This window comes from Bicyclus anynana, chromosome 22 (genome assembly GCF_947172395.1).
Source record: "Bicyclus anynana chromosome 22, ilBicAnyn1.1, whole genome shotgun sequence".
In the NCBI taxonomy this organism is placed as follows: domain Eukaryota; kingdom Metazoa; phylum Arthropoda; class Insecta; order Lepidoptera; family Nymphalidae; genus Bicyclus; species Bicyclus anynana.
The window spans coordinates 8,817,178-8,830,061 of NC_069104.1; the positions used below are offsets into that span (position 1 = coordinate 8,817,178).

Below are 12,884 nucleotides of genomic sequence, written 5' to 3' on the forward strand. Positions count from 1 at the left end.
AAAAATATTTCTTCTGCACTCACAAGTGTCTGCTATAGCTTGGCAAATTCGTGTTACACTCCCAATGGTCCGCGCGGGTCGGGGGGCGTGTAGTGATGAATGAAAAACCCACGACTGATGCATTTCACTTCCCCGCACGCACGATTTCACATCCCCGCAGTCTTTCCCCCCGTCGCCCGCATATCATGGGAGTGTGATTAACGAACTTGCCAATTAGTAATATATTAACAAAAAGTATTGATATGCAACTTACGTTAGTAATATTTGTAAGTGGTTTCATTGTAGTCTTCCTTGGTACAAGGTCCATGATAGTCTCATCCTCACTGGAGTCTTTGCTCTGTGACTTCGTCACAACTTCTATCTTTCTCTTCTTGGGCTCAATTGACACTTCTGAATCACCATCCTTAGTAGCAACTTCAGGAACCACTTGTGATTTGTTCTCAACGTCCAATCCAGGTTCACTGGGCAATTCTAGCGTCTCTCTATCTTTCTCTACAACTGGCACAGAAGTAGCATCGTCCTCTGGTTTATCATTCTTCTCTTTTTCCTCAGAAGTAGGGAATGTAGCGATTGGTTGTCCCAAAACAATAGAAGCGCTTCTACAAACATGCTTAACTCTGGGACCCTTGAGTTCCATTTTCTGGCGTTTGGGATCCTCCGTCTGTTTTGATTCGCTTTTATCTTTCTTCCGTACTTTAACTCTAGTTAACCGTCGCTTCCTATTTGTGCTGAAGTCCTCATCGTTTTCTTCATTTGCTTCTTGATCTTTGTTCTGCTTTGCATCTTTCTCCTAATAACAAAAGAAAAATATAAGTAACTAGTAGGCGTCGCGCGGTTTCACCCGCGTGATTCTATTATATAGAGTATTATTTGCTTCTATTACTAGAAGAAATATGCCCATACATAATTTGTTAAATCATGATGAGTTGGTGATAATGTTATCATTTGTTATATGGCAATTAAATAGTAAAAATATGAGTATTATTTATAAACATGGATTAGGATTTAAACCTCAAACTTTATCAAAAAAAAGTTTAATATGAAAAAAAATTATGTTTTTAAGTAAAATCTGAATCTGTTTATGATTATGTGAGCGTTTAAACACTACCTGTAAAAGAAGACTACAACAATCTCAGCTCACCAAGTATTATTTACTGAACATATAAAAACAATTGATTAAAAAAAATCTTACCTCAGATTTTTCAGTATCGTCGGAGGGTTTCTTCGTTGGTTTAATAGCAAATATATTGCTTTCATTTTCACCGCCCAAAGTGTTGAATGTTGTTGGTGTGGCCGGTGTATTACTGGACCCTATTCTCAGGGGGTGGGCCGGCGCTAAGGGCCCCGGGGCCTTGGCCCCAGTCCTCATGTAAGGAGGCAACATAGCAGTCAAAGTGGCTCGTATGTGTGGTGGTACTTGGAAAGCTTTTAAGCACAACTTGAGCCAACACGCTGGACAACGCGACTTGTTAGTACACTTGAGTAGTTTCCACTGCTGAGATCGAACAACTGGGGGGACGTGACAGTTACCTGTAAATAATGTTAATTAATAAAATAAATTTGTAATTATATTAAATTTAAATATGTAAAAGTGAAATCTCCAAAAACCGTTTAACGAATTAAGGTAAGATAGCTTGGCAATTTTGTTGATGACTCTCCCATGATATGCGGGCGACATGGGGGAAGGATTACGCGGGTGTGAATTCGAACGCTAGGGGCAGAGAGAAGAACTGCACGATAATGAAACCGTGCGTGCGGGGCATCGCTACCACCCCTCCCGGCCCGCGTGGACTATTGGGAGTGTTACGAACGAATTTGCCAAGCTATAGCAGGGTTTCAGTTATTTTGATGTTGACAAAAAACTACTAAACCGATTTTTGTAAAAGTTAAATGTGATAAATCTTGAAAAATATCTCTATCAACCAAAAAATATAAGTTTCAAAATCAATCAAATTCTTCTTTATGACTCTCACATGAAGTCTTTCCATAACAAAATTTCAATTGGTTAATAAATGATGAAGTTATGAGGTAACAAACATTAAAAAAAACAAGCATACGCGTCTAATTGAGAAACTCCATTTTTTAAGTCAGTTAAAAACACATCAAAAACTCACAGGAAATTTAAGATTGTTAGAGAAAGAAAATCACTTAGAACTGGTTTGTAACTTTCGAGTCTATCCATTAAAACTTTTCAAGGGATCAGGTGAACTTTGTAACTTCATCAACAAATTTATGTTAAAACGTTTGTTAATCATAACGTTAGATTTATAATATGAATTTGACTTACCTTCACCCCTTACGCAGTGCGTGGCCACAGGTGATGTTCGTAGGACCATTTTGTCTTTCTTCAGCAACTTGGAGATGAATTTCCGACACGACTCGCACGAGTAGATGCCGAACTTTCTCGCTTGCCGCACGAACCTGTAGAAGCGGACGGCGCCGCAGACCCCGCACGTAACCGTTGCTGGGGGATTGTTTGCTGGAAAAGAATAATTTATTTTAATTTTACATATTACTATCTTAGTCAATCATGAAATCCCTATGTCAAAATATATAGGCTATTAGATATGATTTCTCAATTTTTTTTTTTAATGCAAATAGGCTCACGTTTGACCATGATCTAACCTGATGGTAAGTGTAGATACAGTCTAAGATGGAACATGCTTGCCTAGAAGGTGCCTATTCACTCTTGATTTTTTATCTGTTTGCTTATAAATTAGGAGCTATCTATATAACAAAGTCACACATATCATTATGGTAGGAATAGATATGATGTTTATTTTAATAGGCTGTTGATAAAGACCAAAATACTGGGCAAAATAATAGGCCAGCTGGTCATTTACAGTACAATCTTATAAAGTGGTGATAGCTGACTTGCCTTACAATGATCCAAGCTCAAAATTCCCTCTCAAAAGAAAGGAGGGCCTCATAATGGATCACTCAAATAGACTGATAATAATGTATATTGTCAGTCTAGAAGTCAAGTCATGTGGAAACTGACGAACTTTACAGGACAGACAAAAAAACTTCTTTAACTGTAATAAATATGTTCACATTTCTAAGTGATTTAGATTTAATCATTTAAGAAATTGTAAGATATTTTATTATTATAAGAGTAAATTACTGAAATACTGTTTTCTCAGAGAATATGCACTTATGTGGGGGTATCACATCTAGACCGACAATATATATTTTTTAGGAAGTGTAATAAAAATTATCTGTTGAAATTTGAAAATAAAAGTATCATTTTAGAAAATTGATATAAGTGTTTTTCAGATAGCATGGGTATGGTGACAGTCTGTAGAACATTTATAATATGTACGTATTCATATTATTATCGCGAATCGCAGCAAACGTTCAAGATTCAAATGAACTGTCACCCACACCATCCTACATGAAACAAACTGTTAGTATCTAACTTATCAATAGATTACAGATAAAAATGCATTAAGATTTAGACAGTTCAGCATAGGTATTTGCCAAATTTTTGTTAAATTAAAACACTGTAGTTTTGTTCAAAATGAATAAAACTTACATGAAACTGTGGTTAGTGCAGAGAAAGGTCCATCCAACCCAGCAGTAGAGGGTGCAGGGGATGTTAGCTGCAACCTGGCCTCCCTGATGATGACTTTTCCACTGAGCAACTGAGATGCTGACGATTTGTCCTTTTCAGGGCTTGTCGGAGGCTGTCTTTCCCCTTCCTCCCCACTTCCTTCGAGACTCTCACTCTCCCAACTCTCTTCAGACTCAGATCCACTACTACTCGTAGAAGTGCTTGCATCAGATATGTCCATAAGCTTCCTCATGGCATGTCCTGATCTTTCTTCTTTGTTTGGTTCTGGAGATTTCAATTTCTCTAGACTTTCGACATTCGAATTTTCATCTGGAGAATATTCTTTATCTCTTTCTTCATATGAAAATAGATCACGTACAGGCTTTCTAGGGCCTGCGTTGGTAAGATTCGGAAATGTATTTGATGTTTTATCTTTAAAAAGATTCGAAGCAAGGGTATGCTTCTCTTTTGCTTTTTCATTATCATTAGTTTTATCAGAATCCTCTTCGTCTGGTGTATCTTCATCGTCATGTAAATTATTGAAGACTAACCTCTTCAGCTTTGGTTTCTTGAGGACTTTGCCCGAGGACAAGCTGCTTGGAACAGTAGTTTGCTCATCGCCATCAATAAAACGTTTGTTAGGCTTAATTACTCTTGATGAGTGACTGCTTCTCACTGGCAGTACAAATTTAGCTGAGTTTGCACTTTCTTTTTCTGTTGGAGAAATATTTCTAGGAGGAGGAGATGTGCTACGAGTTTCACTGAACTGTGAAAACTTATTTGTAGGTTTAGATAGGGGATTCAAGTTTTTCCTCAAGTACCCCTCTTGGTGTTCTGATGAAGATTTAGAGCTTAAGTCAGTTAGTTTCGCCGGTTTTAGTATGCTATTGAAAGTAGAGTACTCTGTCTGTTTGAGAGAGGATTTCTTTTTTATAATGGACACAAGTGGCGCGTGGTGTTTTATCGGAACCTTTTTCAGTGGCAAAAAAATATCTTCACAGCTCTCAACTGTGCCAAATGTCACTGTTTTCTTCACTGGTTTTGGTTTCTCACTTTTTGTTGGCTCCATTTTATTCTGGGACCTTGTGCGTACAGGGGACTTTGCAGAGTCCTTATCTTGGTTGTCAGGGTTGTTTTTGTCTACACCGTTGGTTGTTTTATCTTCACCGGTTCCATTAGCTTCATTCTCATTACTAGTTTCCTTCTTTTCTTCTTCCTGGAACATTAATAAAGGAGTATATAAACAATAATATATAATATATAAATATAAAGATATTTATAAAGACTTCAACCTTCCCTATATTTCAATATTTATATTGTTCTCCATATTGTACCTTTAAAACTGCTTTTTATTTAAATTATTTTGTTTGTATTTTTAGTACTTATATAATCTTTGACTTATTATAAAAAAATAGGCTCACAGTCAACTATCAATAACATCCTCACTAAATGAGTGCCAAAAACAACTTTTGGGTGGACTTTTTAAGTAGTCACATTGCACGAAACATTTTGACTTGTCTAAAGTTGAGTTCGCTCCAAACTTGAGGTTTTATTGGAAACAACTTTAATACTGAACTTTATGTGAAGGTGATTAGATTTAAGTTTCTTTAACTATTCTAAAAGTGCCAAAACACAAATGTGGGATGGTTTTAAGTGAAATTCCCTATATGATTCTATTTTTAATAACATTTCAATGGTGGTTATACAGTGTATTTAATTCATTCATTTAAATATCTAAATACAATAACAGTGGCTATATGCTAGTGTTATAGATTGTCTTCAGAAAATAATTCAACCTAACCTATTATTAAAATACCTACCTTAAAGAGGTATCTTTATTAATTCTATTATGACCAAAATTCATTCATGCAACTAAATAATAATATAACCACAGAGAACAACTCATATTTTAATTTAGACATTAAAGTAAACAGAGCTAAGAGGTAGATAACATTATTTTTGCCTCTCTTCACGGTCTCTTTAAATCAAGGACATTGAATATAATAATCTTAAGTAGTACATATTAAAGTGTCTATTAAGAATTTAAATTTTTTTGTTGTTTCAGAAGTGACTAATGAGTAAAGTAAGAAAAAAATCTGCTATTTATTTATAGTATCAAAATTAAGTTGGACGTTAACAATCCTCTCCTTTCCTTCTCCATCTATACTAGTCTTTCTTGATGAGTACTGTTTACCAACAAATAAATTAGAAATGACAGTAGAAAATGCATGTTATTTCATAACTTATTTATTTTAAATTATGTATGGTTTGTTTATAAAATGTTATATAAAATATAAGAACCATATCTAATTGTTCTAAGCTTATTAATCAAATTTATTTTCATTAATTTAAGAACAAGTATGACTAGTGATTTATAGCCTCATTTATAATTTGTTTGTTGGTAAACAGTACTCGTCAAGAAAACCCTGTAGTACACACTAGCGAGATAAACCATGCCCAATTAACACAAATGAAAGCCATAACGAAGAATTTAATTGAATTAATACTTAATTATCAGCATACACCGATCAATCTCTAAATGTGTTTCTTCCTTACCATGTGGTGCTGGCAGATTAAATTGTACAACTGGGTACAATTTAATCTGGTTAATTTAATGGTACAGTACAGTACAGTAAATGTTTCAGATAGTCTTTTACATTTTTGCATTTTCACCAGGTCAAAAAAATATATAAAATTTTACACAAATTAACCATTGTACCAATGTTACACTAATGATAATTATAATAATCAATTTAAAATTTTTGTTAAGCAATTCTCTCTAATTAAATTCAAGGTCAAACTGTACATTAATAGATAAAAGAACTGTGTATTCAATAAGCAAATCAAAGTAATATTATAAAATATGCAAAAGTTTGTATGTTTGTTACTCAATCACGCAAAAACTACTGGATGGATTTTGATGAAAATTGGCAAAAGAATTCAGAAAGTATGTGGAATTACAAAATAACAAATGGTTCAAAGCACATCTGCTCTGATAGGTTCCCAATGCAATAGATTAAATAAACAAGTAGGCCTACAATATGTCAACAAATATGTCATAAAGGGAAAAATAAATAATGTTGACCAATAGCAAAACATCACTCTCTCTTTCATCCTAATGAAACCAAATAGAGAAAGAGAATAATATTTTTAAGTATATATTATTGGTTGACATTTGTCTTTCTCTCATTTCATGAAAACTTGTGGTGCACATTGTAGGCATAATGAACCATAAGTTACAAACTTGTAATATTTATGAAAAAGTAACTGTTGAGTTTCTTTCTGGCTCTTCTCAGCAGAATCAACTTTCCAACCAGTGGTAGAGTCACTACTAACTTACAAACTTGGCTTTTCAACTCCTACTTGAAATAAATAAATTTGTTTTCCATAAAACAGTAAAAATTCAATGTAGCTTTATGGGTTCTGAATTATTTCATTTGCGTAGTTCCTGTTCCCGTAGGAATAGGGGATAAAATAGCACACGAGGATAGTGTAGCTTCTCAACAGTGAAAGAATTATTCAAATCGGATCAGTAGTTTTAAAACCTATACAGTGCAAACAAACATAAAAAGAATCAAATTATTGCTCTTTATAATATTAGTATAGATTATTATTACTTCACAAGGTCTATCTCAGCTAACTCTATTACCTTTAGTTCAAATTTTTATTCACAAACTAACCAGGCAGATGTGTTTTTTTGCTTTATTGCTATTAAAAACGGGGTTGATAGTAGAATCAAAATTTTAACTAACAGACCCAAGCAGTTTCCTGACATACTTCTTATTCTGATTATGGAATTTTGGGATCAATTAATATAGTCTATGTTGTTCACTGATAATGTAGATTCCATTGGTCAAACAATTTAAAATCAGTCCAGTTCGAGACTATCTCTCTAAAAAACAAAAAAGAAGCTCTACATCTAACGTAACTACTATATAACAATTTAATGATTTCATTAGATTGTTTTAGTTTAATATCATTATGTATGTTTCCTAATTCATACTTTACTAAAATATTTTTAATTATGTTTTGTTATCTAATAACAAACCAATCTTGTAACTTTTAAGTTTTAATTAATTGAGTTCATACATTATGATGTTTTATCAAAATATTAAGGAGAGCATTATCATTTAATGTAATTATATTTATTGAATTCTAAATTTATCAATAAATAAAATGAAAGCAAAATCTCAAAAACGTTTCTTAAAACATGTAGCTCTATGAAAGTACTACATTCTTTGTTTACATGTCACTTGCTGAAAACAATATAAATACTTTCAAAGACATTATTTATGTGTATTTTTATAGAAAACTATTTTATGTAAAGGATATTAACATAATAGAATATCTTTACTCCTAATCATACGTGATGTCAGGTCTGTAAGCTGACTCTACAATTATTCTTTGAACATGAAAAGTTAGGTTATATTATTGGATGTTTCGTAAATACAGCACATTAATACTTATATTTATCATAATTACACTTCATTTGTATGTTTTACTTTTCTTTTGTGCTAAATGTTTGGACGTCTTTGTTGACAAGACATTATTGCACAGAAAGTTGAATGTCAAAATACGCTGTATTGACGCTCTACAATACGCTTGGCGCTTCAGTGGTGCTATAAAGTTATTACGTAAACACAACACATAGTCAAAAACATCACTAATTTTATATAACATTCTCGATCTAACAACCTTCTGGAATGCGCTTTACCTCTTTCTCCCCAGCAAAATCGTTGGGGGCCGAGCTACGGCTGGCGGAGTGATTCTCCGGAGCAGTTTCATGATAAACGGCGCCCGATAAGACACTGATACGTTTTCTGTTCTGGAATTTGAGGGGTTTACCGGGGAATCTAGACCTTCCCATTTTGATTTGCACGTAAACGAAGGACACTCAGTGTGTTCCCAGCGGTCGCGATGAAACTGGCGCGCATGCTCGGGCCCGCGCGCTCCGCAACGCCATTCCACTCATTTATGCAATGTGTACGACAAATTACGACGCAGTTCTCTTCATATACACAGTCAAACATAAATACAAATAGCACCCTTCACATTATTTATTGAAACAAACACTTTACACAGTTTTTGCAAGGTACGACATCATCCATCATTTTAATGGTAGACTGATCGTTAACGCCGTCGTAATGCTTCCATTCAACGTAGCGTCAACGATAAAACAAAAGAGAATGTAGTAATGCACTCGTTTCTATCGCACGACGCATCGGTAACAGTGTCTGCGTTTTGTTCCATTTGTTAGCACAACCGAATTATTGAAATGGATCGCTTGTAATTTGACAAAGATGGCTGTACGACGCGCTATAACAATAGCGAACACGAGTGATTAACGAGACGAGGCGCGCGAGGCCGCGGTGTGAACGACACCTGGCTCCCAGAGGCCAGTTATGGATTTTGAACCAATCGCGACGTTAATTCGGACCGGTATAAAAACAAACATGTCCGATGTCGTTCGCTACGTCTTGCTCTTTATGGTAACTATCTGCATAGACGCGCCACTTCACTCACTCTTCGCCGTTTTTTTATCAATAAAAATGTAATGTTTTCATCAATCTGCGCGACTGCTCCGCGATCATTATTTTATGATTGTTATGATTTATGGTGAAGTGAAGTTATCCGTTGAGCGCGTGGAGCGGGATTTAAAAATTGACAATTTATTACCGTTTTAAACGTTTCAGACTAGACTAGTAGCTCAGTAGTAGAGTTGTTATTAAGCTCTCGATAAGTAACTCTATATTAAATCAAATGTATAATATTTAATATGTTTTCGCGGATTATATTTAGTTAAAAATTACCTATTAGGTCTATTATGTAGTTTAATATTATAGAAGTAACTACATCTAAACTGGGTTGGTATGTACTAAGTTGTACCTATTTCAAGGTTTTACGAATTTAATGAAAGTTACAATAATTAATTGATAATGTCTATTTTTATTGATTGATTTACGAAAGTATTAAAAAAATCATTTTTATGCCATTTAACTTCCTAGTTTTATTATTTTATTTTTTTTACTTTATATGATTAATATAATATTAAATCACTGATAGGTGTTTTTATTTTTATTGATGAATGTCTTATTTTTTTAAGAAAATAAAAACCATTGCTAAAATAATAATAAAATTACTTATTATTAATTAAATAACATCATTAAATATATTTCTTATTCTAATATAACATACGCTCTATAGGTACCTGTTTAATAATTTTTTAAAAGAACATAAACTGCTACCAACATAAATTACAATTCATAATATTTAAATTACTAAATCAATTCACCCCATATTGTCCAATATACCTACTCGTAGGCACCTACTTGCGCTCCTAAATGTGTAACACAATGTATGTATAGAGCTACCCGCACCCTACTTATAAATGTACCCCTAAAGCTCTACCGGTCGATCATGCGTAAAGGGCGGAGAAGGGATGCTAAGGGAAGAGCATCGGTACTTTAACCCTAACCAATTCAATATAGCTATATACAACCCAATCGAAAACGAATTTTTATGAAAAAAAACGGCAATTAACCCTCAAAAAGCTCTGTATGTTTTAATTCAATACTGACCTCTAGCGTGAACTATGAGAACATAAAGTTTCTTGCTGTAACGCTTCCTGAAATACACACAAGTAGCATGTCCGCGGTCAGATTTGATTCCGATCGAAGCGAAACTATTCACGGTGAATGTTTTAACTTAATTTTCACTTAAACTATACACTTTTTCACTTTATGCACAAACACTTTCATCAACTAAAGTCGTCTATATTTAGTAAACAACAATTTGTGTGTAAATACTGTAGCAGGAATAATATTTACATCACTTTCAGTGCACTGGTGTTGGTGCGTGAAACTGTAGTAGCGAGACTGGCGAGTGGCGAGAAGGCGGCGCGCATGCCGCAAGGGACACGGTGTAAATATAAAAATGGACAAACTCCCCTTCTGGGGGCTCACCCGGATGAATCACTGTAAATTACTACAGCTTTTCGTATCGTGTCGAGATTTACAACGCGATTAGACGTAATAAATCGATAGAGCAAGTTTGTACTTTCAATGAGTTGCGACACGTTTTTCAAATTTAAGCGGTCTTGAATTTCAATGTTAACTTCCGTGTAGCGTTCAACAAAATATTGATCGACGCGACTCCCTCCGTCTGTGGACATTTTTCACTGAGACTGATTTTAGGAAGGCGGATAATCGCTGTAGATCAGCCGCTTGCTATCCGTATTGTGTCCAAATGTAAGCCAGACCCTCGGAGAGCAGGTAGAAATTTTTTGTGTTATTTGGGTCGCCAGCTAGAGTAGGTAGGTAAAAAAATAATAATTCGTATACCTAAATCTTGTCCCCTGAGTCATAACTATTAAAAACAACAGCCGAGTGCAATATTAAAATATAAAAAAATATGACACAGTGTACCCACTCGTAGGTCGTTAGTCCGTTCAACTCGAAAGGGTTAAAAATAAAGTTTTAACAGCAACTCCTTCAAAATTAATTATTTGAAATAAAGATTTGTTTTTTTAATGTTCACGACTAAATGTAGAGATCGGTTTTCGTGTACCCCTAAATAATTTGCATTCTAAATAAGTTTGAATTTTATATTTGCTCTCAAAATATGAATCAATTTCGCATACTTGTAAATAACAGTTTCCCATCAGAGAATCTATTTATTTATAATGATAAATAGATTTTCTATCTAGAATAATGAGTATTTTAACTGTTTATAATTAAATTAAAATATGTAGTTGAAATATCAAGTATTTATTAACCCCCAGACGTAAAAAAAGGGGTGTTATGAGCATAACGGATGAAGCGATTTCAATTTAGTTTTATTTGTATATATAAGGGGACTTACGGGTGAGTGTTCTTAGATATGTTTGATGAAAATCGGTTGAGCCGTTTAAAAGTTCTGGGGGTTGAAAGTTGGGAAGAATCACCGCATGTCTGCAAATATACTCGAGTGGGGTCTCAAAATAAAGTGCACTGAAAGATAATATTGATTACTTGATCTAGAGAGTAATTAATAATTTTATGACCTTATGGGGTTTTTTTATAATTTTACATTTTATGTTATTTCAGTTAGGGACCTACATCATATAATTACTATATTTTTATGCGGATGTAGGTACCCATTAAATTGCGTATTTGTATGAATCCGTTAAACTCAAAAAATACTGAACGAATTTTCCCACGCTTTTTACCAATGAACGGAGAGATTTGATCGGTTTAGGTGGTTTAGGTTTAAGTACATGGGCAGGTACTCGTAGAATTCATTACGTTTTTTTGTAAATTTCTGGTTTATGGTGTTGTGGGGGTAATCTCCGGATCTACTGAATCGATTTGAAAATTATTTTACCACTAGAGAGCCACGTTATAGTGTCATGGGCATAGTGTCATATTTTATTTCCGTATTCCCACAGTAACGGGAAATACGCGAGTGAAACCCCGAGGCGTCTGCTAGTAATATAAACAGGTAAAGTTCATGGTGTTGTAGAGCAATATATTAGGGTAATCTCCGGATCTACTTAACCGATTTAGAAAATTGTTTTAGCACTAGTAGGCCATGTTATTTGTGAGTGTCATAGGCTATATTTTATCCCCATATTTAATATCTAAACCTAATATTTAAACCGCGGGTGATAGTAAAAGTAAACGTATTTATAACATTTGCTCGTAAAGTATAGCTTATTTCACCAATTTCAATATCGTAATGTATCTCATTACGCACACGTAAACTATCTATATCTATATCTACGCTTATATTAAAACTGGTCAACAAACTTTATAATAATACGAGTAGTATAGATTTACGCATAAATAAAGATGGATGGTCCACCGTCCAACTCATGGTACATACTCGTATGTACCATACTAAAGTGCTTAACGTGAACCTACTAGCTTTAGATGAGCCATACCATACGTCCAAAGCTTCCAACAGATTACGTATGTCAATATTATGGGAAGGTTGTGATATTTTGAAACAAAACCGACAACCATGGAATATTTAATTACCTTCTTTCTTGCAAAATAAAATCGGACCACTAATTAATAAGGTACATACCCGCTATATGTTCTGTGTCTATTGAATATAGGGTAGGTGTGGTACCTAAAGCTAAATGTAATGGAGAATGTTCACTATTTTTAAATGTTAGCTTTCTGTATTCTCCGTTGAAAACAAAAAATACTCGTGAAAGAATTATTTCGATACGTTAATTAATTCCCGAGTTATAGAATTTTAAAGTGAGCGCGTGGTGATCAGCTCGCTTTTAACGCCGTGACGTCATCATACAATATTTGCTCGCCTGTTATAGGCAATTTCGTACTTC

General features: G+C 34.2%; 1 protein-coding gene across 2 annotated transcripts in view; it reads right to left on the reverse strand.

The window, feature by feature from the left end:
• Positions 1-10,270, reverse strand: part of LOC112051161 (histone-lysine N-methyltransferase trithorax) — a 30,568-nt gene extending 20,298 nt beyond the window's left edge. Inside the window, exons 1-5 of one of the 2 annotated variants that reach the window (XM_052888264.1) lie at positions 10,132-10,270; positions 3,536-4,769; positions 2,288-2,479; positions 1,193-1,530; positions 254-790 (exon numbers count right to left, since the gene is read on the reverse strand). In XM_052888264.1, coding sequence (XP_052744224.1) covers positions 254-790; positions 1,193-1,530; positions 2,288-2,479; positions 3,536-4,622 — 2,154 coding nt within the window. In that variant the 5' untranslated portion in view covers positions 4,623-4,769; positions 10,132-10,270. Of the gene's footprint in view, positions 1-253; positions 791-1,192; positions 1,531-2,287; positions 2,480-3,535; positions 4,770-8,267; positions 8,698-10,131 lie in introns of those variants that run through there. The other variant, XM_024089671.2, reaches the window with a different exon arrangement.
• Positions 10,271-12,884: the final 2,614 nt, after the last annotated feature.